This window comes from Dryobates pubescens, chromosome 6 (genome assembly GCF_014839835.1).
Source record: "Dryobates pubescens isolate bDryPub1 chromosome 6, bDryPub1.pri, whole genome shotgun sequence".
Taxonomy (NCBI): Eukaryota; Metazoa; Chordata; class Aves; order Piciformes; family Picidae; genus Dryobates; species Dryobates pubescens.
The window spans coordinates 37,365,641-37,390,623 of record NC_071617.1 but is presented as its reverse complement, the minus strand read 5'-3'; the positions used below and the strand labels follow the sequence as shown (position 1 = coordinate 37,390,623).

The 24,983-nt window shown below is 37.6% G+C and overlaps 1 protein-coding gene across 2 annotated transcripts in view; it reads right to left on the bottom strand.

Annotated features, from left to right (window-relative positions):
- The window catches only part of CNST (consortin, connexin sorting protein), a 50,826-nt gene that overhangs the window by 5,632 nt on the left and 20,211 nt on the right, over nt 1-24,983 (bottom strand). For both annotated transcript variants that reach the window (XM_054162333.1, XM_054162332.1), the window contains exons 4-10: nt 23,607-23,812; nt 18,433-18,463; nt 15,769-15,855; nt 15,204-15,318; nt 11,803-11,824; nt 11,547-11,643; nt 5,575-6,443 (exon numbers count right to left, since the gene is read on the bottom strand). In XM_054162333.1, coding sequence (XP_054018308.1) covers nt 5,575-6,443; nt 11,547-11,643; nt 11,803-11,824; nt 15,204-15,318; nt 15,769-15,855; nt 18,433-18,463; nt 23,607-23,812 — 1,427 coding nt within the window. The remainder of the gene's footprint in view (nt 1-5,574; nt 6,444-11,546; nt 11,644-11,802; nt 11,825-15,203; nt 15,319-15,768; nt 15,856-18,432; nt 18,464-23,606; nt 23,813-24,983) is intronic.

Genomic DNA, 24,983 nt, shown 5'->3' with positions numbered 1-24,983 from the left:
TGCCCTTGACAGGAATGTCACCCAGGGACAGAAGGACATTTGTACCAGTCTGCCTTAAAATTAATGACTTCCCCAAGATTTAAAACCAGAGGGCTATCATTGACAGGATAATGTGGAAATGTGTTTCAGTGACTACAGTTACGTAAAAGTCTTGGCAAGGAAAGTTTTGCCCCAGTGAAGTTCCCTTACTTTCCATGGCAGCCTACATGGAATGAAGCTGGAGGTGGGGAGATTCAGGCTGGATGTGAGGAGGAAGTTCTTCACCGTGAGAGTGGTGAAGCCCTGGAATGGGTTGTCCAGGGAGGTGGTTGGGGCGCCGTCCATGGAGGTGTTTAAGACCAGGCTGGATGAGGCTCTGGCCAGCCTGATCTAGTGTGGGGTGTCCCTGCCCATGGCAGGGGGGTTGGAACTAGATGATCCCTGTAGTCCCTTCCAACCCTGACTGATACTATGATACTATGGCTGTGTTTTGGGTTTGCTTCTAAATGCATAAATAACTAATTGAGACAGTACTGGTTTCTCTGTTCCAAACATCATCTTTTGCTCAAAAAGGGGGAGCAAGGGCTTTTGATTTTGCAGTAAAATCAGCATACTCTCCTGTCATGACAAAAGCCACAGACCACATGTTCCTGAATGTCCCTTTTATGCGATGTGTAAATCACACCTAGACTATTTTATCTGCCTATGAACTTCACTAGTCAAGTAGTAAGGTTTTTTGTTTCGTTCTGTAAAGGACCTATATAGTTATGCCTCCTAGTCAGGATACAGTTTATTGTTAAAATGCAAATGCAAGCATGGAATTATGCATATGGCAATATTTACATTTACTTTTCTACCATATTCTCAACTGCAGCTCAAAAATAGGTCATATAAACATAACCACCTTTTATTTTCCTTATTTTCAGTCAAAACCCCATCATTACCATAAGACTGTCATGTAAGATTAGGGTCAGTCTTGCTACAAATAAAATCTCATTCAAGTAGAACAACTATAAATGTATTTTTCTACCAAAGCTTTCATTTAGAAAGATTTCAAAGCAACATACAAACTGATTGTTATTAGTTAATTAATTAATTAAGCATCCAAGGACACACAAGACTTGTAAGTTTTCCATCCCAGCCATTAGGAGGCAGGAGGAATTAAAAAGGGCAGAATACATAATTTAAATTGGAGGTTAACGAGGGAACTTCGATTAACAGAGCTGACCACAAGTCGAGCCTCTGCTTGACTTGAACCACAGGAGGAAAAAATGTATGCTTGCACCAGGCTGCACTGAAAAGAGCTCTGTGTTGCATAAAGGACCCTATTGAAACAGCAAACATTTTCTTAAATCCAAGTTAGATAATTAACAAAAGATGTTATTGGAGCATCTGTGTGACTGAGCCTACTCACTCAGCTCTGTTACCTTCCTAAAATCTTTTGACCAGAGCTTTTATAACTGCTGTACAGGAACTGAAAATAGCATACAGGTGTGAGGTGGCATTTAGACCAGCAGCCAAAAAAGAAAGTAGCAATGGCTGCTGGTTAACAGAAACCTAAATACTTTATCTTTTTTTCCCTTTACCCCTATTAATAAAAAGTGATTCTACTTCACAGAAAAGTTTTAAACCTTTTTTGGATAATGTTTAATTATCCTGACTCTGAAACATGAAAAACCAGAAGCTCCAATTAAACCACATGTTTCTTCTCTGTCTAAAACAGCATTTGCTGGTTACTTCTTACATGAAGCACATTTTTGCCAAATATAATATTTATATCTTTATAAACATTAGACCAAACTATGACAATAAGGTCTTAGAAAAAAAAGATTAAACTTGATTATTGGAATCATTCATAGCATACAGAAGTAAATAAACCACCCCAGAACTGGAGGCACTGCAAACTGGGATAAAGGAACAAAAGTTCATTGTACGAAGTATTTTGGTCTGAATGCAGAGAACAACTCAAGCAAGAGGTTAGTTTGTGTATTCTTTTGTGGGTTGCATTCCTTATTCAGTTACTTGGCAAAGGCCTATAGTTTTATTTCTGGCAATACCAGATTTTTTTAAAGCAGTAATCCGTAACTGTATAACAATCTGACAAAAAGCAAGGCTGCTTTGGGTTTAGGTGTAAGGAGCAGAAAAACCCTTCTACTAATTAAGGACATTAGATACACAAACAGTTTGATGTTGAAAAAGAGCTAACTTCACAGATTCAGCATTCACACCACAGCATAAGACTCTAACCATCTTTCTGCTGATATGCTTGCCATCCAAGCACCGGGGCTCCTCTACACAGCAATAAGTAGCTCAGATACTGTGCAAGCATTTTATACTGAAGTGAAACTCTTGCCATCTCAAAACTACAGGACCCAAACCATACAAGAGAACAGGGGATCTCAAAAGGACATTGTCTCCAGATAGGTGGAGACTTCAATTCTGTGATCAAATCAGCTGCTCATCAGTACACACTCAGTAATTTAAAAAACCAGTCTTGGTGTACAAACCGTGCCAACCAGAAACTTCTACCTCATCTTGTGGTAGAAAGTCTCACTACTTTTGCTGTTTGAAAGACATTTCAAATTGTAATTCTTGACTATGAAAAACTATCCGGATTGTACTAATTTCCCTAATCCTCACTCACATAAAAAATTTATCTCATAAACTTCTATTTCATGTGGCAAAACACAGCTTACGTTACACAGGTTACAATTTGTTTGACTGCTGGTGTGTTATTTCATTCTCACAGAAATTACAGCAAAGAGATCTGTTATCTGCTGCTGTGAACTGCTGACTGTGCTTCAAAGCTCTTTGTTAGCTGTATGAATCTAGTTTCTATGAAATTCCACTGATTTTCCATTGTTTGCACGTTGTTGTGCATGGTTTGCACTTGTGAAGAAATACCCAGTAGAGGGACTGTAGAATATTCAAAGTACTATTTTAGTTTTGTAATTCTTTAAACACAGAGTCAGAATTTAGTAGGTTCTTCAGTTATTATAAACTGTAGATTAAAAGCAAGTGATAGGACCTAAATTAGAGAACTATAGGATTCTTTGATCTCTGTATGGTTCTTTGATTCTCTGATCTCAATTTGAGGTAAAACAAAAGTTCCTAACTGTAAATACATACACAAGTACTTACCCTTCTAACTAATATTACACCTCCACTGGTGAATACTGATGAAATTTGGTCCTACCATATCACTTCTGTATCCAAGTTATTAATCTTAACTTCTGGCTTCCATTCTAACACATTTATGGCAATTTTGCAGATACTTTCTCCCTTAAAAGTGGAGTCACAGTCAAATCAGTTTATGTTTTGGTTTTGCGTGGTTGGTTGGTTTTTTCTGCTACACAAGTACATCTAATGTAATGAAATTAATTTCATTCCTATGGCTACCAGTGAATCTTCTAGCTCTTTCTTTCATAACCAGTGTATGAAAGCTTGAACAATATAACTTCAAAGGCCTCAGAAGGACAAGAAAGGAAGATAAAGTACAGTTGGTTGCAATGATCAATCTACTTGTCAAACATCAGTGGAATCTTATTTCAGATCTAAACCAAAATCAGTCAAAGCTGATGCTTTCTTATGGGTGCCAAACTCTCTAAATTCCTGGTGTCTGCCAGGGAAGCTGTAGGTGCTCACCACTTCTGAAAAGCAACCACTTAGGGTAATGATAGATAGTAAGATTGACTAAAAAAAAAATCCAAATATAAGTGTAATATAAGTGTATAATAAAACAATACAAGCTCCTATGTCATTCTTTGCTTACCCTGCTGCACCTAGGTATTTCAAAACACTCCAGATGCTGCATATTACAAATTTTAACTGATACTGAGATCAATCCTTCTTCTTTTCTCCCTGAATTAAACCCCCTGCCTCTCAAAACCCAGACCTCTTGCTAAGAACAATTCAAAAAGATTTCCATCAATGCCAGCCAACATTATGCCTAATATGGCCAGAAAAACTACTATGAAAGACTTAAGGTCCTTTTTTGTCTCCAGAGACTCCACTAGCCATCAGAGTATTGACAGTCCTAGCATCAGAGTAGCAAACTAGAAATGAAACTGGATTGCCTATAAGCATCTTCATTGTTCACTGGGCCAGTCAATACAAATGCAATTTTTTGAACAGCATCAGTATGCTGATTCCTATCCCATCCTCTAAAATGCAAATGGCATAAGCACAGCAAATTATAGTTGCTATAGGATTGAGGGTTTTTCTATGTGAAACAGTACAGTTCTCTCCTGTAGATTAAAATGCTGAACTTTCAGTGGGCTCAAAATAAATCTGATTCTGAGGGATGATATTTAAATTACTCAATTACTCTTCTGTTATACATGTATGGAGGCTTAGCACAGACTGTCAACAAAATGCTGTTTCTCAAAACCATTCTGCAAGTGAACACAAGCCAGTGGATTTAGTGCAAAAGTTTGACTGCATGTACGAACATGTATGTGGGTTTCCAGACTTGCATGTTGTCAAGAACCTGTGTACCTGGCCCTCAGTCCTGGTATGTGATATTACTTCCTGACATCACACAGGAAAACAAGGTGTTTTAGGGACAGGATGAGCAACCTTGTAAAGGAGATAAGAAACTCCTTAGGTGGGGAGAAAAAAGAAAATGCTCTGTGTCCAGCTCTGGAGATTTTGCCAAACACATACTAACATCAGCATGGATCCTCAGTATTTCAGTTCCCTGCTTGGCTGCGGTCCTAGAATGACTGTACATACTTGGTCTCTGCATTAGCTTCTCATCTATACAGAAGTGCTGCTATTTATTGCCAAGGGATGTTGTATTGCTAAATCCATTTAAAATAGAGATTAACTAAGAAGACACCTCTTAACTGGTTTTTCTTCTCCAGCATCTGGAATTACATCATTCCACAACAATCTCAGTTTTTAACATGTAAAGAAAAAGCTTTTAAGGTCTCATCATTGCAAATGTATCAAAACCAGAAGACAAATAAAGCAAATGTCATCATACACTCTCCAAAATGTCCCAAAGCAATAAATCTGCATTTTCAGAAGAACAATTTAGATAATGAAGAACTAATTTCTTATACCCTATCAGCAATACTTCAGAAAGGTGGGTTCAAGCTTCTAAGGTCGTTCTGGAAAGAACAAAACTGCCTAAACTTGGCAAAATTAGAAGCCTGTGCATACATAGACAGAGTTGGTTACATATGTAGTTCTCACCTATGAAGGAATATTAGCAAATTTTATTCTATGAATAGAAATGAACCACATGTTACATCACAGGCATTATGTAGATTTCTGAAGTGAAATAGTGATCTAACAGGAATTGTCAGGCCATCTCCTAACAGTCTCTTTCAGAATAAAGGTGTCTAAACTCTCATGCAAATTCCATCTAATTTTTAGAAACACAGAACACTGCTGGATAAGGAGTCAGCAAGCAAGCAAAAAGAAACTTTTTTTTTTCTGAATCAACTCAGAACAATTAAATAAGTATAGAGTAATTTTCAGATTAAAAAGAGTAATATATAAAGGGATATTTAACACATTTTGAGGCTAGCAATATTTAAAATACTTTGAGATAAACATGGAAGGTTTCATAGGATTCACAGTGTTTACCTCAGCAATCTCTATCCTTCTTGCAAGTTCATCAAGAGATGAAAAGCTGTCATCTAGTGATAAAGTTTCCAGTGAGTTGTAAGATGCTCGTTCAGGTGAAATAGCTGGAACAGTGTCGAAGTCCTTTTGGTTTTCAAATGATTCTTCAGTGTCTATTATGTTACCATTTAAAAAGCTGAGAAATAAATCTTCTTGTTCTTCATTATTTACCTTCTCCTCCTGTCCTGTTGTTCTCTGTATTTCCTTGCATACTTGTGAATGGGCAGTACTCTCACACTGTGACACTTTATTGCACCCAGAGCATACATTTGATACAGTCCTGTCCGGCAAAGATTTTTCATCATCGTTATCATGCTGCTTCTGATGCTGCTTTAAATCACTATTTCCAAGGTGGCCACTAGCAGTTTCTGAAGAGCCAGGAGCATGTTTTGATCTCGGCAGATTTCTATCAGCTTGCACATCTTTATCAGTAGGAACCAAATCAGTAGGCATACAATCAGCATCTGTTAAAACCAAAGCCTCTACCATTGGCTCAGGAGAGAGCTTCACTCCAGGCTTCCCACCTGCGCCTTCTATTTTTTCCGCATCCTTAGAGAGCTGCCTTTCTCTTAGCGGCAAACTGTTATCCTTACCGGCATTCCCAAATGATAAACAGCCTGAAGAAGGCCGGCCCACTGTCCCTGTGGACTGGGTGTGTGGCTCCAATGTTGATTCAGCACTGCAGTGCTGCTCCTCCATGTGGTCTTTTCCTGCAGCTACCCAAAGGCTTGCAGCCTCTGTCTGTCTCTCGAGTTTGTTTTCACCTGGAGAACTAGTGCTCAGCTGTTTATCTTCTTTCTTTGGTCCGATGCCAGGACAAGTTTCCGTACCTAAGCGCAACAGGAAAAACAGTTCCAGTGTTTTTAAATGATTCAAAGCATCAGCCCGGGGGGGAAGAGTATACTGTGATTTGATAACGTTGTAACCTAATACTTTAAAATGCACTCCCATAAAGGGCAGGTATTTATGCCCCAGTCAGAGTAAAAGTTCTGTTAGTAGTCTGAAAAGCTGACTCCTGATTCAGCAGAGTTTTTGCACACATTCTTGCAGGCAAATCACAAGTTTTAGTGCCTTCCTGAAAAGAGTTACTCCCGTATTTCAAGCATAATATGCATGTAAGTATCTTTCTGAGCAGCCAAACTTCTTCTAAAGCGTATTTTACATGAGTGCGTCTCACAAAAGCCTGGAGTTCAGACAAATGCACTTAATTACATAAAACTGAATTTTGATGCTGGTGTATCTATCACACAGGAAGATACTTGCATTTCCTATGAAGAAGTCATACTAATTCAATAAATTTTAAATTGAATTATTTTAAGTGGGGAACTAGCCCCTTCGGTTAACATTAAATTAAATACCCGGTTACAATATTTTACATAACAGACTGCATAAAAATATGTTGCTTTTTGGATACATAAGTTAGTTTACATATTAAAAAAAACACCCAACAATTAAATGCAGTTGAGTTCTGTAATTTTTTTTTTAATCTGAAACTTCAGAGGGAGATGATGGGAAATCTACATAGCTCATGAATTCACCTACTATTGGCATGATCTGCTTTCGAAGGACTAGGTGGTTAGCCCAAGTTGTCAACAAAAGTATCTAACATTAGACATAAGAGAAGCTCAAAGCCAAATCTCCCCTTTTAGGCTTATGAAGAGATAAAAGTGGTATTTAGAATTAGAGCACCAAAGCAAGTTAGTGTGATGGAAACTGATTTTTATTCCATACTTCAATAAACATGAAGACTAAAAATTACAGTAGGACTAGTGTTATGCAGTAATAGTCATAACCTCAAAGAACAAATTAATACCTGCAAAGCCCACTCATTTGCATTGTTTTGGTCATAGCAAAAAAGGAGAAAGTTCTTATCAATAGACTAATGAAGAGAACAGACAATGCCCTTATTAACTGTGTATGTTCTCACAACAACAATTGGTAGCACGTAAGACCCTTAATGGGAAGGTCGTGAGTTCAAGTCTGCAGTGGGCAGTAGTGTCCTCCCTACTCTAGTCATGAGGTCTGTGGTGACAGGTTGGACTCGATGATCTTTGAGGTCTCTTCCAACCTTTGTGATACTGTGACTGTAAACTGAAGATCTCTATGCCAATCTTGTCCTTCCTCACCTGTTAAAACCTCACTTAAAAGCTGAGCAACTTCCAGAACCTGTTACATGAAACAGGCTCATATTCATTAGTTTTTAAAAGAAAAGTCCGCACTAGTTCATTGTATTGAAAAACTTCATTAACTTCTAAACTATCCCCATTTTAAAGGGTAATGAAATATAAAGGCTTGGAGATTGAAAAAGAGAGTATCTAACCATCTCAAAAGGCAGGAAAGAAAAATCAGAACAACATTAACAGTTAGAAAGGGTATGGGGAACCTAACTTCTATAAAACACTGAAAGAAGAAATGGGGATGAGACAGGGACTTTTTTCAAATTAGACACAGATAAGTAGATAGCTCAAGGGATTTGTAACAGGATACGGAGCCCTTCACATATAGGTCATGAGTTCAAACCCAGCCTGGATTATTGGTACAAGATTTTGTTACCATCTGTCAATTTTTTATAGTGGATACGTCCACATTACAACAGCAGTCCCAATTCCAACAAAGATTAAATGGAATCGGAAATTAAATCATATTCTTTACCATAAAAGGTGGCCCTTGAGCTCAGGGCTCTGTTGATAAGAAAGTAATAAATATTCCTAGCACTGTTATCTAACTACAGATGTACAGGAACTGAGATGTGATGATCATTGTTACATTCCACATCAAATTTTCAGTAGCTTTCAGTCTTTTCCTTACACCTGCTTTGATACAGCTGCCTCAGACAACTCATGCCCACAATTGATTCAAGATAAGTTAAGACAAATACTTGAACACTTAATTAGAAAAGATGCTTTTTCCTACTAGGCTAAATAAAGATATACCCACCAGCATATCAGTAATATAGCAGTAATTTTAGCTGATTGTCAGAGATACAACAAAGTGTCTACTGAAAATTTTATCACAGTGAAAGCAATCATGATAATTTAAGAAGTGTTTGGGGTTTTTTTTCTTCTTTTCTTTTTCTTCCCCCCCCCCCCGAAAGAGTTACTTTAAAATCAACACTTGCTTGGTTCATAAAAGAAATCCATAGCCACTACTTTTAAAATCCTGTTAATCCAAGGCAGCCTAACAGACGGAGTACTGACCTATGGCATTCTACCAGTGGAGAATTCACACTTCTCCATCTTTGTCCCTCTTCCCATTAAAAAAAAGAGTCCCATATGATGTAAAAGAAAATATAGTATAAGCTGCTTCTTCCCACCTTGGAAAAAGGTCTTTATGTACACACTACAAACTTATGCTAAGAATGTTATTAAATTCATCATTTCATTAGAAAAGGTTTCATGAAGCTCATGAATTTGATGTATCTTTAGGTAACACTAAGGCTATTAAAGCTTTTGGGCAGAAACTGAAGAAATTAATGGAAGTAGGATATATCAAATCTCTCCAGAAAGGAACAGACCACTCTGCAATCCTTGCTTAGAAGGGATTTGGTGACACTCCCAGGAATCTTGACTAGCCAACCTATAAAGCTGTCCCTTGGTCACTCTATCCCAAGGAGAGAGGAATTGTGACTTACGCTCAGCTGTCTAGAGAGGCTAAGGCAAATTGCCCAAATGCCCACAGTAAGTCAGTGGAATAAGTCAGTTTGCTTTAAAGTAGTATGGAAGTGTGATTTTACTTCCATACAGTCCAGTACAACAATCTCTACAATGCATAAGTTAATTATTTTTATTGATAATTGAAAGATAAATTCTTATTTTGGGCATATGAACTCATATGCAGGCCAGTCTTCAAACCACTTTAAAACTTCTTTTTCCTGTCTTACTGTAAATCAGACCTCTACTACCAGCAGCTGAGTTAAGATGGTCTCCCTACAGATTGGCAGAAAAAAAAAAGTTCACACATTTACTTCTCCTTATTCATGATGCAGAGGAAAAAAACACACCCAAAAAGCAGAAGACAAGCATTCAAAGTGTTCACTGAGAAGGCCCAAGCATTTAGGCTAATTCTAAACAAGTTAGTTTAAATATTATGAACTGCATAGTTGTTGTATTATAAAGTTTTGCTAGGGTTCAGGCAAGAATCAAGAACCAACCCCAAATGGCCATATTGCTATAGTCCTGAGCTGGGTCACTCAGCCACAGCTTGAGCATTTTTTTGCATAGCACCAAGTGGTCTTTACAAATTCTGAATTGTGGATCATTTTTGTCCAATTTCTGTATTAGTCCATACCAATGCCTTCCCTATCTAAAGTCTTCTAATGTCAACAAAAATGTTCAGCTCCCTGCTACTGGTGCACTGACCCACTGAGGGGCAGCAGTAGTTAATTGACCGTGCACTGTGACAAGAGCTCTCGGAGTGAGAAGTCGTTGCTTCCCTGGGAATGTGCCAATCTTGTGAGAAGTATCTTTTGCAAATCTTAAACATTTCAACTTGAGTTAGTCTTAAAAAAAGTCACATATCTGTATTAAAAAAGCATTTAGCACTGCTCAAAAATTCTCAGCAGAACCACTTTCTCTAGGACAACACAGCTTTACTAACTTACAAACATTTTGCAGGAACCCAAACATTTTAGTAACGCTTTGACAAGAGTTACACTAAGAGAAAGACATGAAAGAGAATTCCATTTATACCATAAATTACTTCCAAATAATGTTTAATGTATCTAGATATTGTACTACAGGATTTTAAGTGTGACATCCAGTACTCTTTAATTCACAATTTTCAAATGTTTAGAAATTCTGCTCTCCAGAAAGCTTTTGTTCCCACTTGGAACAAAAGCAATACAAAAATGGCTATTTTTTTTTTTCAATAGGGATTTCCAACCATCCACAACTAAAAAAAGCATTAAAAAACATTTTCTGAGCTGTAGAACATGTTTGTTTTGTCTTTTCAGTGCTTTGTGTTTAGTTAGGTAACAAGAACAAAGAGAGAAAAGGCAGTATAGGATGAAGAAAGGACAATCTGCACAACACGGAGAACTGTGACTGTGTCTTTGTTAATTCCTGAACATCTTGGCTGACACACACTTGCAGGATAGTTCAGGTTGAAAGGGACCTCCTGAGGTCACATAGATCAGTCCTCATCTAGTAAGAAATTCAAGCTGTTTTTGAAGAAAGGTACTCAACTTAGGCCAATTTTGGGTACTAGAACGTGGCAAAAGAAAATTTTTACTTAGAGGAGAAAGCACAGCCTGGTGGCTCACCAATGCTCTTTCCCACTCTGTGTCCCTTTTAACAATTCACTAACATGTAAATATTTCATAAATGCCAATGTTTTTAACAGAGTACTCAAATAAAACAGCCACTGCCCCAAGGAAGGAGGAGGAAAGTGAAGCTGACCTAAAAGTCAGTACTGAAAAGAAATTAACCAAGTGTGTTTTTCTCTTCAAGACTCCATCAAAAGCTTCCTGATTTTCTGTGCTGTTACAGAAAAATCTGCCTCAAAATCAGTATACTGCATGTGATTAAAAATATTTGCTAGTACTGCTAACTGTACTGAATTGCCACAACTCAGAATATTTGTCATCCAATTATTAGCCTTATATTTTATATGCATTAATTACGTCTCTCTAGTTGTACGCAGTTGTGTAGTTTCTGTACGCTGCTGCAAACGCATGTGCATTTAAAAGGCATTTCTTGACGGAGGCAAGAACTACTTTAATTACAATTCTGAATATCAATGACTAAACAAAATTGCATAGTCAGGCCATTGTGCAGTTGCAGAAAAAGTAAAAATAAAAAATTGCACAAAAGGATGAGTCTGTGTGAACCCCACAAATGCTGTAGCTTCCAATGAAACAGCTTCACAGTGTTTATAGGAAGATGCCATTACAGTACATACTTAAAATGAACACGTGCACATATTCATACACATACCTGACTTAAAAGCAGCAGCTTCTCTTTCCTTTACATTTTTTGATTCCATTAGCTGAAGCAAATAACTGCTTTCCCATGTATTTTCTGCAGCTACTAGCTGTAAAATATGATAGTACTTCCTGTAATTTTTGGAATTAAACAGACACGCTGTGACTTTTTGAGACATCCAAATTTTAAACAGATTCTATTTAATAGTATTAGAATATATTTATTAGCAATCTTTGACAAAGCAGAATTCAATTAAACAGCTGCTTACCTTATTTTTGGATACCTGTGGCCTGCAGCAACAAAGAAAAAAAATAATTAAACTGCTTAGTTGCAACATTCTTTGTAGTAAATGTCATAGAAATCTTGTAAGCCTTTGCTCTGCTCTAATGTTAGCACACAACTCTTCTTACATTGAAACAGTGTCAGCATGCTATCATGCTTTCAACCACGGATTTGTACCATGTGTGAATATCTTCAGAAAGTCAAATAGCCCTAACATTGCTCCATCTAATCAAGAAAGCAGTCAAAAGACAATTTACTGCAACATATCAAGCAATCTAAATTCCCATAAAACCTGATGCTCAGAAGAAACTCCAGCAACTTTAAAAAACATGGAATGACTCAGTATCTACTAGTATTAAAAACACTGCTCACTGTAACAGATTGAGGAATGGAAAGAACCCCACAGAGTGTTTACACTCTCCACAGAGTGTTTACACTGCGACAGGGTCTCTGGATACTGAAAGGTACAACAGCTCTCGCTGATTCCACTGGGAGTCACAGGTAAGCCTACGTATTGGTTTAAGCTGCCTGTGGCCTGACTGAGGTTACACCAGTGATGAGTGCTGCTGTGCCAAATGTGCTGGAGCTCCATTACCAGCTGGAGTCAAAGGCAGCCAAATGGTATGCCACAACTGACACTGCAAACACATTCTTCTCCATTGCCATAGCACCAGAATGCAGGCTACAGTTTGCTGTTACATGGAGAGGTGTTCATTACACCTGGAATTGACTATCTGAGTGGTGGAAACACAGACCCAGCCTTTGCCATGGAGTGATCCAGACTGTACCGGAACAGGGTGGAATTCTGGAACACTTGCAATATATTGATGACATCATTGTGTGGGGTGATGCAGTAGAAGTTGTTTATGAGAAAAGGAAGAAAATAATCCAGATTCTTCTGAAGGCTGGGTTTGCTATAAAGCAGACTAAGGTCAAGGGACCTACACAAGAGATCCAATTCCTCGGGATAAAATGGCAGGACAGATGTGGCCAGATTCCAATGGATGTCATCAGCAAGATTACAACTATGTCTCCACCCACAAGAAAACCCAGGCTTTCTTGCATATCCCAGACAACAGTTTGATTTTAAGCTCTCTCTACCAGGTGACTCGGAAGAAGAGCAATTTTCAATGGGCCCGAAGCAGTTACAGGCCTTTGAACAAATCAAACAGAAGATTGTGCACACAGTAGCCCTCTGGCCAGTCCAGACAGGACAAGATACTGCAAATGTGCTCTAGACTGCAGCTGGGAAGAATGGTCCCACATGGAGCATTTGTCAGAAAACATCTGGGGAGACGTGAGGTCAACCCCGAGGATTCTGGAGTCAAAGCTACAAAGGAGCTGAGGCCAACTACATTTCAACCAAAAAAGAGATACTGGCAGCATATGAGGGAGTTTGAGCTGCCTCAGATGTGATCGGTAGTGAAGCACAACTCCTCCTGGCACCCCAATTACCAGCGCTGGGCTGGATGTTCAAATGAAAAGGCTCCTCTACTCATCATGCAGCTGATGCCACATGGAGCAACTGGATTGTATTGATAACACTATGGGCTTGAACAGGGAGCCCCAAGCACCCAGGAATCTCAGAAGTCATCACAAACTGGCCAGAAGGCAGAGATTTTGGGATGTCATCAGAGGAAACAGAGGTGATGTGCTGAGGAGGCTTCTCCATACAACAAACTACCAGATAATGAAAAGCGATATGCTCTGCTCACTGATGGGTCCTGCTGCATTGTGGAAAAGCACCAAAGCTGAAAAGCCACTATGTGGAGGCCCACACATCATTTTGCAGAAGCTGCTGAGGCAGAAGGTGAATGAAGTCAGTTTGCAGAGGTGAAAGCCATCCAGCTGGCTTTAGGTATTGCTGAGCAAGAAACATGGCCAATGCTCTACCTCTATACAGACTCCTGCAGAGGTAAACCCATCTAAGCAGTTGAACTGTGGCAAGATACTGCTGCTCAGGCAGAAGACTTAGTGGTCAAAGTACATCATGTGGATGCCCATGTACCCAAGAGTCGAGCCACTGAAGAACACTTCAACAACTAGCAGGTGGGTCAAGCTGCTAGGATCAGAGTGGCTCAGGTGCATGTGGACTGGCAACGTAAATGTGAATTATTTCTAGCTTGGTGGGCCACAGTACCTCAGGCCATCAGGGAAGAGATGTGGCATACAGATGGGTTTGAGATTGAGGGGTGGACTTTACTATGGACACTATTGCACAGGTTATCCATGAGTGTGAAACGTGTGCTACAATCAAACAGGCTAAGTAGCTAAAGCCACTGTGCTATGAGGGGTGATGGCTGAAATATAAATACAGGGAAGCCTGGCAAATTGATTACATCACACTGCCACAAACCCGCCGAAGCAAACAATGGTAGAAGCAACCACTGGATGTCTGGAAACATATTCAGTGCCCCATGTCACTGCTTGGAACACCATCCTGGGCCTTAAAAATAAACAAGTCTTGTGGTAACATGGAACCCCAGAAATAACTGAGTCAATTAATGGGACTCATTTTCTAAACAGGCTTACAGATACTTGGGCCAAGGAGTATGGCATTGAGTGGGTGTATCATATCCACCATCGTGCACCAGCTGCTGGGAGGGTCAAAGATTACAAAAGCCTACTAAAAACCATCCTGAAAGTAATGGCAGGAAGTACCTTCAAAAACTGGGATGCACATTCGGCACAAGCCACTTGGCTGGTTAACACCAGAGGATTGGGCTGGCCCTTCCTAATCCAAACTGCAAAGCGTTGTAGAAAGTGATGAGAGTTCTGCGGTACACATGAAGGGCAGTACAGTCCCCTATGGGTCACTACCCTAGGCACGTCCAGGTTCATGATACTATGAAATACTGATTCAGAAGGCTGATCAATCCATCAAAGTTAGTATGAAGTAAGATTTCACAACTTTTCAGAACACTGCCATACTTGGGAACTACAGAATCACTGCTTCATAATGTTTATAAATAAATAAATAAAAAGAAAGGAAATATATAGGGTTAATTTGAGTTCTGGAGTCTGAGATACTGGGCAATTGCTTTTTAAAACAGTAATTAAAACAATAGGTACAGTTCTACAGTCCCTCTAAGTTAACACTTCTTTTAACTTCTAAGTTAACAGTTTTTCACTTTGACTGAAAATACTAAAACTCAAAACTCACTTTCTGGCTAACTAAGGATTTGCCAAGACAGCTCAGATCTAGTCCCTATACATCCCCCAAACCATATTAAAACATTTTAGTTATATGTCAAAAAGACTTGATAACCAAACTTGCTGAAGTCAGTAGGATGCAACTTTTAGTTTGACATTGACTATTTTAAAAGTTACATGAGCTGTGCTAACACATTAGTATTGGGAAAAGTAGCAGTATTTTCTTATGCTTACTGTTGATGTGAAGAGCAAACTATAGAAAGCTTTTCCAGCTCTTCACCACTCAGTTCTTTAGCAGAGTTCTTCACTGTCGTTACTGGACTAGGAACTGCTGTTTTCCATTTTCGTTCTAGATTAAAACAAAATACTTTTTACCCAAAGTGGTAATAGTATTTACTTAGCATAAAACATAACTGAAAATAATCAACAGAGGAATATTGACAACTCCTCTGTGTATGGTCTACAATCTTGCTTCAAACTATGCAAAAAAAGCAGTGTATTTTTTCACAGCACACTTTATTTTCATCACATCATAGTCACCAACTCTGAATCAAAATAAGCTGTGGATCAATCAAAGTGTCAACTAATAGAATAATGAATGAAACCCATTTGCACCTTTTAATGAAATCTGTGAGAAGAAATCTAAAGCAGGGATGCTTATAATGATCTCAGAGAAGTTCCTGTATAAATGCTGCTTTTGCCAGGTGGCATTTTTAAGCTGGCAAAATGCATGCTCTGTTATTCAGAAATGCAAACCAAACTAACTTTCTCTGACAGTACTAGTTTAGCCTACACTCACCCCACTGCTCCTGTATGGAAGAAAGATTTGCAAGCAGCTGCTCATGATACAGTCGTTCAAGCTGGATGAACTTCATTGCCTTCTCATCTGAAGGGAAGATTTAAGGGAAATGTGCACATATGTTGACATGTTATAATTTACTTATATGTTGCAACATATTTGAAAATGCAAGGATTGTGTACCTGAAATTTGACATAACTGAATCAAAATGAATAATGGCTAGCACCTGTATTTCTTTTCTTCCATGTGCTAGGAAGAAAAGAACACCAGACACAAAACCAACAAATAAGAAGTAAAGTAAGTTGAGGAAGGTTCCAAAAATGAAAATCCTATTATCTTCATCAATTACATTTCACCACATACCTTAAGTCCAACAAAAGTTTTTCCAGAATAGAAATGAGCAAAATTGTATTATGCTGACAGTTCTTAACAGAAACAAAAATCACTGGGAAATGAAAGGCAAAACAATTAGACGAATACCAGCATGTAACTCTCAAGAAATATAGTTACATGCCAATAACCATGACTACCTGAAAATATATCTCCTTTCTACTGGCTAGCTGAGAGTATTTCGAAAAATTCCTCAAACCAAACTTTCAAAGAGATTCCCTCATCCTGTTCAACAATAGTATCATACAACTCTGTTGGACAGTGGAGTTCACCTTTTGTCTGCTTTCTGAAGATTATGCTTACTTTTCTTCTATATGAAGAACTCTGTCCTCTACGTTAGGTTTATAAACATATTCTCAAAGATATACTGAGAATTACATATTTTGTAATAGTCAGGGTATTTCTAGTTCCATCAAGCCCAAATTATTAGTTGTTTTGTTTAAAGTCATGTTTCGCCAACTGTTTGATTGGAATACAATTCTACAGTGCAATGAGGATAGAAATACAGTGAATGAGGTTCTTAATAGTATAGAAAAAATATTTTCCATTATTCATGCTAATTAAGATACTGTAGTAATTACTACAAAAGCACAACCAGTACTTATTATGCTTGTTAGCCTCATACAACATATACATAGCATGGCTTTTGAACAACAATATTAAGGGAAAAAATATTCTTTGCTTCAAGAAATCTGTTATTAGAAACAGAATCAGAGATCACAGAGATAGCCTTAGAGGATCTCAGAAACAAACCCTGAATTACTGTTAATATGAGGTTCTACATAGGATGAATTAAAATGCTTGTCATGGATAATTAATACAATGCAACACGATCAAGCAAGTTCTTTATTAACCTCAGGAAACTGATGGCTGCAAGTACGGACGAGATATCCTTCATAAATATGTATTATATAGCGGTGTTGAATTCCACACACAAGGTGTACATTGCATTAAAAATATTTCCTTTGATCAGCTTTAAATAAACTATCTTCCAATTACAGCAAATTCTATGAAAAAGAAGCTGTCTATCATTGAATGCATTTTAAATGTACTGCATTTCCCCCTACAAAGCCATAATTTACTACAGATTTTTTTCCATGCCTTCAATTTGTGCTATGTATTTTCAATATTCTGAGAGATGATTTTGAATTAGGATGACCATGACTGAAGTATAGTCTTCTAAAACAGTGATGCACATTTTTTTATATATATTGATTTTATAATATTGCAACAGTCATTCCTCTTGTTTCATACTACAGGCTAATATAGTTCGACTAGATTTCAAGAATACCTTTCCAGGTTTCCTCTGTTTTGTTATTTAACCATTGCAATTGTGCATTTGCTATACTTTGTTTGTAACAAATTACATGACAAAGAAATAATCTAAATGCACAAATTCTGTGATTTATGACACATCTTAGTGAATCACATGTACTTTAAGAGCCTACCACTCTTGGCTCCTCATTTCGCAGTCTTATCACCTTGCCTTAAAAGCAAACAGAAGAAAACCCGGTTCAACTTTTCTAAAAATATTTCACTTTATGGTTTAATATGATTATTCTCTCCCAAAATGACTGAAATCAGAGTAATTAGCAGCAGCTCAACTATTACAACTTTTAAACCAAACTTATTTGTATTATCTAGGAACAAATCAAAATAAACTACGCCACTGAACTAGTTGTTCCCAGGAAACAATTGTATTTTCCTGCGACAGTTTCTCAAATGACCTTGATACGATTTTGTCCAATTAGCATTTGCCAAACAACATGTTGCTATTGTTTGCTGATTGCTGATCTTCCTTAGTTCAATGTTTGGTAATTTTATTCTAATCTAGACCCTTGTAGTACGTATTCTAATCAACTGCTGTGATGATTTCAATCTTACTATAACGGTGCCCTATTTGATACAATAGAATAGATACCTTATCTAGATTGGACATATTTCCAGTGACTAATACTTAAAACAGAACTTACCCTATTAGAACAGAAGTTCTTTGTAAATATTTTCTTACTTCCTTGTCTGTACACAACTATTAATGATTGTATCAGCACAACTTTTGGAAGTGGATTTATTACTTAACTCGTATTTTACCTGTCTGATTAAGAAGGGCTTGCTAACATACTGTAGATTCACTTGTGGATAAATCACAGCTGTTGACTTCTTTCTAACCCTGACCCACCACCTCTGAGTCAAGGTTAAAGCATTTGTCTTTTACGTTTTATCATGCCAAATTGTGCTAGTACCGTGTAACAATTTCTACAAGTAAAAGGATACATTCCTCCTCTTGAAAATAGGTCTCAGCTATCTGCAAAAGTAAAACAAAACAAAAAAGAAAAATAAGGATTCTGTAATTTTTATGAGAGCAGTAAGCATATAGTATGAACTTTCAGTCATATTTTTAAACAAGTTTTAAACTGCTTTGCAAGGTCATATTTAGTTTGGCTAAAAGATGAATGTTCAGACTAAAAGACATGCATGCTTATTTAGAATAGAATAGAATAGAATAGAATAGAATAGAATAGAATAGAATAGAATAGAATAGAATAGAATAGAATAGAATAGAATAAACCAGGTTGGAAGAGACCTTCAAGATCATCGTGTCCAACCTATCATCCAACAGCACCCAACCAACTAAACCATGCAACCAAGCACCCTGTCAAGTTTGATGAAAGATTATTAAAAATAGTAACAAACAAGAATGAAATATGAAGTACTGTCTTGCAAATGGATTTGCCCAAACGTTTGTTGGGTTTTATCTTGTTAAAACAACAAAAATTACTTTAGAAGCGTTTTTATTGATCATATTAGTAAGTTTTAAAATGACGTAGTAGTACTGTGCTTACTGATATGACTTGAATGGTTTGAATTTTGTTACTGACCATTATTGCCTTAGGTTTGACCAAATCAAGATCATTCCTGAGCCCTCCTGAGCATTGCAGTGTAGTGTGACAAAAATGGAAAAAGGGGTTTCCTGACTGATGAGAACAGACCAATCTCTGGATAAAAGACACCTGTCACAGCAGCAGGGAAATACCAACAACCTTCCTGTTTATATCCTATTTGCAATTAATATTTACAAGAACAATTACAACAATTATTTCAAATACATAGAAATTGAAATATTTACATTGTGAATATTTACAATTCATGAGATAAAAATATAAGGACTCAAGTTCTTAATTTTTTTATGTATTACTCCCAGTCAACCTGCAGAAGCTAGACAACACCAATGCAGCAGCTTTCTGCCACTTCCTTTCCTGAAGCTGCTCTGCTGTTTAAAAAAAGACTTAAAGATTCTCTATCTCATGTCAGTTCATTAAACCTAACACCTTTAACAACAGAGCAAATCAGGGAGTTAAATCAGATGGCAGTTCTTTGATTTACACTTTGGTTGATATGACATAGAAGAAATCTGTGGCTCTTTCTCCTTAGGCTGACATTTCTGTACCAGCACAATTACAATTATATTTCTAACACGACAGCACTGCCAAAGACAACCACTGGGGGAAAACCCCATAAATACACAATTCTTCAATTAGATGGATGTTGAAGTAATACAGATATGTAAAAAAAAAGGGGGGGGGGGTGGGGAGGTGGGGCAAACATTCCTTATTGCATTTAGAGCTCAAAGTGCTAAGGAAGTTTAATACAGAGAACAAAAATCATTCCAAAGCAGTTATTAAGGACCAGGAAAATCCAACATATGACAGACTACTTATAAAATACTTGAACAACTAAGTCAATCTCCATCACTGTATAAGCTGTAACAGTTGCTATCTTAGCCAATTGAACAAGGGATCTCTATGCAGCATTTAAGCTGCAGCATCTTAAAAAACTTCTTCACTCTGCCTGGGTAATTTTATAATTAGCAATGTTTAACAGATCACTGCAGAAAGGAACAGAAAACATACGCTATCCAAGAATTTATCTACTGAGAAGCTGTGTATAAACCAAAACCATGCACATGCAGAAATAACAGAAAATTATGTTGCAGTATATGGAGTTACTGCTATATCAAATCTATGTGTTTTATTTTCAGACTGCTGAAATAGATTTACTAGCCCTGTCCTAGTGATGCTTTTGCTTTTAAGCAGCTGTTTCAAAGCCAAAATTACAAGCACAGAAATGGCAAAACTTCCAGAAGATAAGTGAAGATAACAGATGAAGTATTTTTTCTAGCTGACAATTGTGTAAAGGTATCAGGGTTTTGATTTCATGGGTTTTTTGTTGTTATTGACAGGGTTGTGTTTTTTTTACTTTTTTGTTTGGTTGCTTTTTCACCAGAAATGGGATAAAGGATTGTTTCTTGGATGCCACTGGAGTAGAGTCCATGCAATCAACTCAGAGAAAGCAAATATCCAAAGTCAGTAAGAAAATGAGCATGCTTCTAATTAGAATCAAAATTTTGCTTTGACCATGAGTTGGTGATAAGGAGTATTATAGAAGAGATAGAGCTGATAACCTGGAAAGGAAGAGGTGTAACAACACATAACAAATCTAAGGTGGTAAGCACAACATTTTTCTTCCAATTCCTTTGTGTAGAAAAAATAATCGTTGCAATTTTTAACAACAACTTACCTGTGCTTTCTAGAAAACTTAAGAATACCTAGAAAGCTTAAGAATACCAATGGCTTTGTTTGCAAATGCAATAGAATAAAAAAGCCATGTACATTTCAAAATGCATATTTTGTTCCACAGACTATATGGTATTAGCAACCTTTAAAAGCATTAACTAATCAGTCTTCAAGGACAGTGAAAGTTGGTAGTCCTTCCTATTTGCCAGGCATGGTGTGGCAAGGACCATGCTTGCAAAATGTGTCCAGTAATTTTGAGTACCCTGATACCTGAATGTTCAGGTTGAGACACCTCTTAGCTGATACTCCAGTGACTTCTGCAGGAGCATACAAACATTCAGTCTCAGAATCTTTGGGCATATCATAATCTGAATGTCTTAACAAGTAGGCATCTTTCTGGAGCAGTCTAAAGACATTTCCTCAAAGAAGTCAGCAACTTGATAGAGAAGTCTAGATTTCAAATTGTATTTCCCTGGCTTTCAGCCTTATTACTAATCACTAGACCATTCTGAGCGCTGTACCTCCGAAACAGAATTGTTAAGTAACGTCTAAAATTCTTCACTTGCACGTGTTGTCTGCTATCCACAGTAGTCTCCTAGGGATTTCTGGAGCTGCAAAGCTCAGTATCTGTGTTTTATATATAACTACTACTTAAATTCTGTAACAAATGCTAAACAAATCACATGAATCCCATTCAGACAGGAAAAAAGTTGCATCCTATTTTAATTAATCGTTAATCCTTAGAATAGCTCCTAATAACCACAGCTTTAAAATATTTAATACAGACTTCCAACTATCAATGGGGATTGTTAATACTCTAGAAAATCTGACACAGCAATTTATTTTACATTGAATTGTGTCATACAGACTATAAAGAGAATATGACACAAGAGTATGTGCTAGGATTGGCATAAAGGAACATTACTGGCAGGCTGCACTAGCAGTTGGAAAAAGAAGACTGAAGATGACAGTTTAATCTCTGAAAAAGGAAGAAAATCTTAATAGTTTCACTTCATATGAAAACATGAATGCTATTGTTAAAATCCATTATTTTCCCCACAGATTAAAAAGTGTGTTATGATCCCTTGAAGTTTTAATATTCAATTCAAAGTGCTTGATATTTCTTAGGAAAGAGATTGTCTCACAGTTCCTGTAAGACTTTCAAAAATATTATTACCCCTTAGGGTTTGGCTTTCTCACCTAAAAAGCACCAGATTTATTTCTACTCCATCATTTTCAATGACACTCCTTAATGTATGTAAAGTCTTTTTAAAGTATCTGCCATAACTGTACTGTTTTCCAATGAATAATTGCCAAATTCAACATGGCTAGAAGTAAAAATGCTTAAGCCTAATACCAAATTTCAAATAATCTAAGGAACAATATCAATTGTCTTTGCTCAAATACAGATTAAAAAAAAAAGGTTTCAAATTCTATGTCAAATGCAAATAATCTATAACTCAGAATACTAAAAAGAAACCTCTTTTTCAAATAAAAAAGTGATGATGCAGGTCTGTCATCACAGTTCACAAGTATCAAAATATCACAATTGTCCAATTTCTACAATAAAGATAATGTAACCAAACAAAATTAGAATAGAATAGATTAGGATAGGAACGGATAGGAACGGAACGGATAGGAATGGATAGGATAGAATTAACCAGGTTGGAAAAGACCTTCAAGACCATTACATCCAACCTATCACCCAACACCATCTAATCAACTAAACCATGGCACCAAGTGCCTCATCCAGTCTCAAACACTTCCAGTGATGGTGACTCCACCATCTCCCCAGGCAGCCCACTCCAATGGCCAATCACTCTTTCTATGAAGAATTTCTTCCTAACATCCAGCCTAAACCTTCCCAGCATAGCTTGAGACTGTGTCCTCTTGTTCTGGTGCTGGTTACTTGGGAGAAAAGACCAACCCCCATCTGTCTACAACCTCCCTTCAGGTAGTTTAGAGAGCAATAAGGTCTCCCCTGAGCCTTCTCTTCTCCAGGCTAAGCAACCCCAGCTCCCCCAGCCTCTCCTCACAGGGCTTGTGCTCCAAACCCCTCCCCAGCTTTATTGCCCTTCTCTGGACACATTCCAGCAAGTCAACATCCTTCCTAAACTGAGGGGCCCACAACTGGACACAGTACTCAAGGTGTGGCCTAACCAGTGCTGAGTACAGGGGCAGAATGAATTCATCAGTCACTGCATAGTATTTATATATATAACTGACATTAGACGTTACCGCCAAACAAGAAGTATTCTAGTCCACTGTTAGTCTGACACAACTAAATTAAGTATTAATACTTTGTCAAGTCCTATCAACACATTCATCTTACCGCATAACTTCCAGAGTGAAAATCATACTGCCCAGTTAGTAAAACAAGATTGCTTGTCAAATCACCAGTATTTCCTGTGGTCTAGCAGGTGTGGCAACTGCACAATAAGCAAGCATACACTAAGAAACCTTGAATCTTAGCATTCATACATGGAATTCATGTTAGAAAGAAGAAGTCTGCAACAGTAAAAATTATTCCAGATTTAAAATGTTATTTAGACATCAGCTGTCTTTTATCTACACCAGAGAATTAATAAATCCACCCTTAGGATTTTCCTTTAATTGTGCAATTTACTTTTGAGGCAATAGGTTAGAAGAGGTTAGAAGAGCTTAGAAGAGATATTCATCTTGAGGACCTGTTACACATCAAAATCACACAATCACAGAATCACCAAGGTTGGAAGAGACCTCAAAGATCATCAAGTTCAACCTGAATAAACTGTCCAAATAAGAATAATGACATATACTGAATTAATGCATCGTTTTTCCTAATGAATACAAGTCTCAAAATTGTGTTCAACACTCCAGAATCATAGGAAGTACCTGATGGAGACACAGGGGAAGTATCTTTGAATCCATCTGCTCAACCTCCTCACGGAGCAAAGAGAAAAGAGACTGCAACGTTTGTTTTTGTTCTCTTTGGTGAAAGTTTTCATTTGCTTCAACAGCACCTTCAGCATGCACAAAATCTGTATCTCTAATAAGAGTATTTTCCTCCTTGATTGCTGCGGTTCCCACTGTAGAAACTCCTTTAAAAAGAACAAATACTTAAGTTAGAACTAAAAAAAACCCAACAACAAACCATCAAGTTTATTTTCTAGGAAATTTCAAAATGAAAGGTATAAATAAAAATGTATTCTCTTACATAACATCTTTGCAAGTAAATAATACATTGGTCTTGTCAAAATTAGCTGTGGCAGGTCTGTCTCACATATCTGAAAAAACATAGTAACATAGCAACCTAATCTAGTTAAAGATGTAACTGCTTACTGCAGGGGGGGTTGGACTAGATGACCTTTAAAGGCTCTTTCCAAGCCAATCAATTCCATAACACATCAGATATCTTTGTACACTTCTGGCTGGGACCAGACCTTAACTTCAGAAACTCCTCACCTAGTCACCTTGGTCTCTTCTCCCAGGCAACTAGCACCAGAACAAGAGGACACAGGGGAGGTTTAGGCTGGATGTTGGGAAGAAGTTCTTCCAGAAAGAGTGATTTGCCATTGGAATGGGCTGCCCAGGGAGGTGGTGGCATCACCATCACTGGAGGTGTTTAGGAAGAGACTTGATGGGGTGCTTGGTGCTGTGGTTTAGTTGATTAGACAGTGTTGGATGATAGGTTGGACACAATGACCTCAAAGGTCTCTTCCAACCGGGTTAATTCAATTCAATTCAATTCAATTCCATTCCATTCCATTCCATTCCATTCCATTCCATTCCATTCCATTCCATTCCATTCCATTCCATTCCATTCCATTCACTGTTACAGCATTTTTATAAAGAGACCAGAATAACATCAAGTAAAAAGTGTTGTGAGCAACATTACAGCTTCAGCTAAAATAATCAATGCTTAGATGTAAATGGACAAAACTGAATTTCAGTATAGTAGAGACAAAAAGCAGGGCTCTTTGTAAGACTATTTAGCTCAAAAAGGGCAAAAAGAAGGTAGATGAGGAGTGTGAATGAGGTTCTCAGTTTGTCTCTTCACTCCTGCCAAGGATGTCTTACAGGGAGATATCCTTGGGAAGGAAAGAAGGACAGACAGTTTGACCTATTCCTAAGATGATAACTCAGTGTCTCTTCACAGTGATGACAGGATCTTAAAGGACTGAATGAAGCACATGATGACACTTGGGGATTCCATTATGGGGACAGATGTCTAGGGGGACTGTCCTGCTGAATGAAAAGGAAAACCTCCCC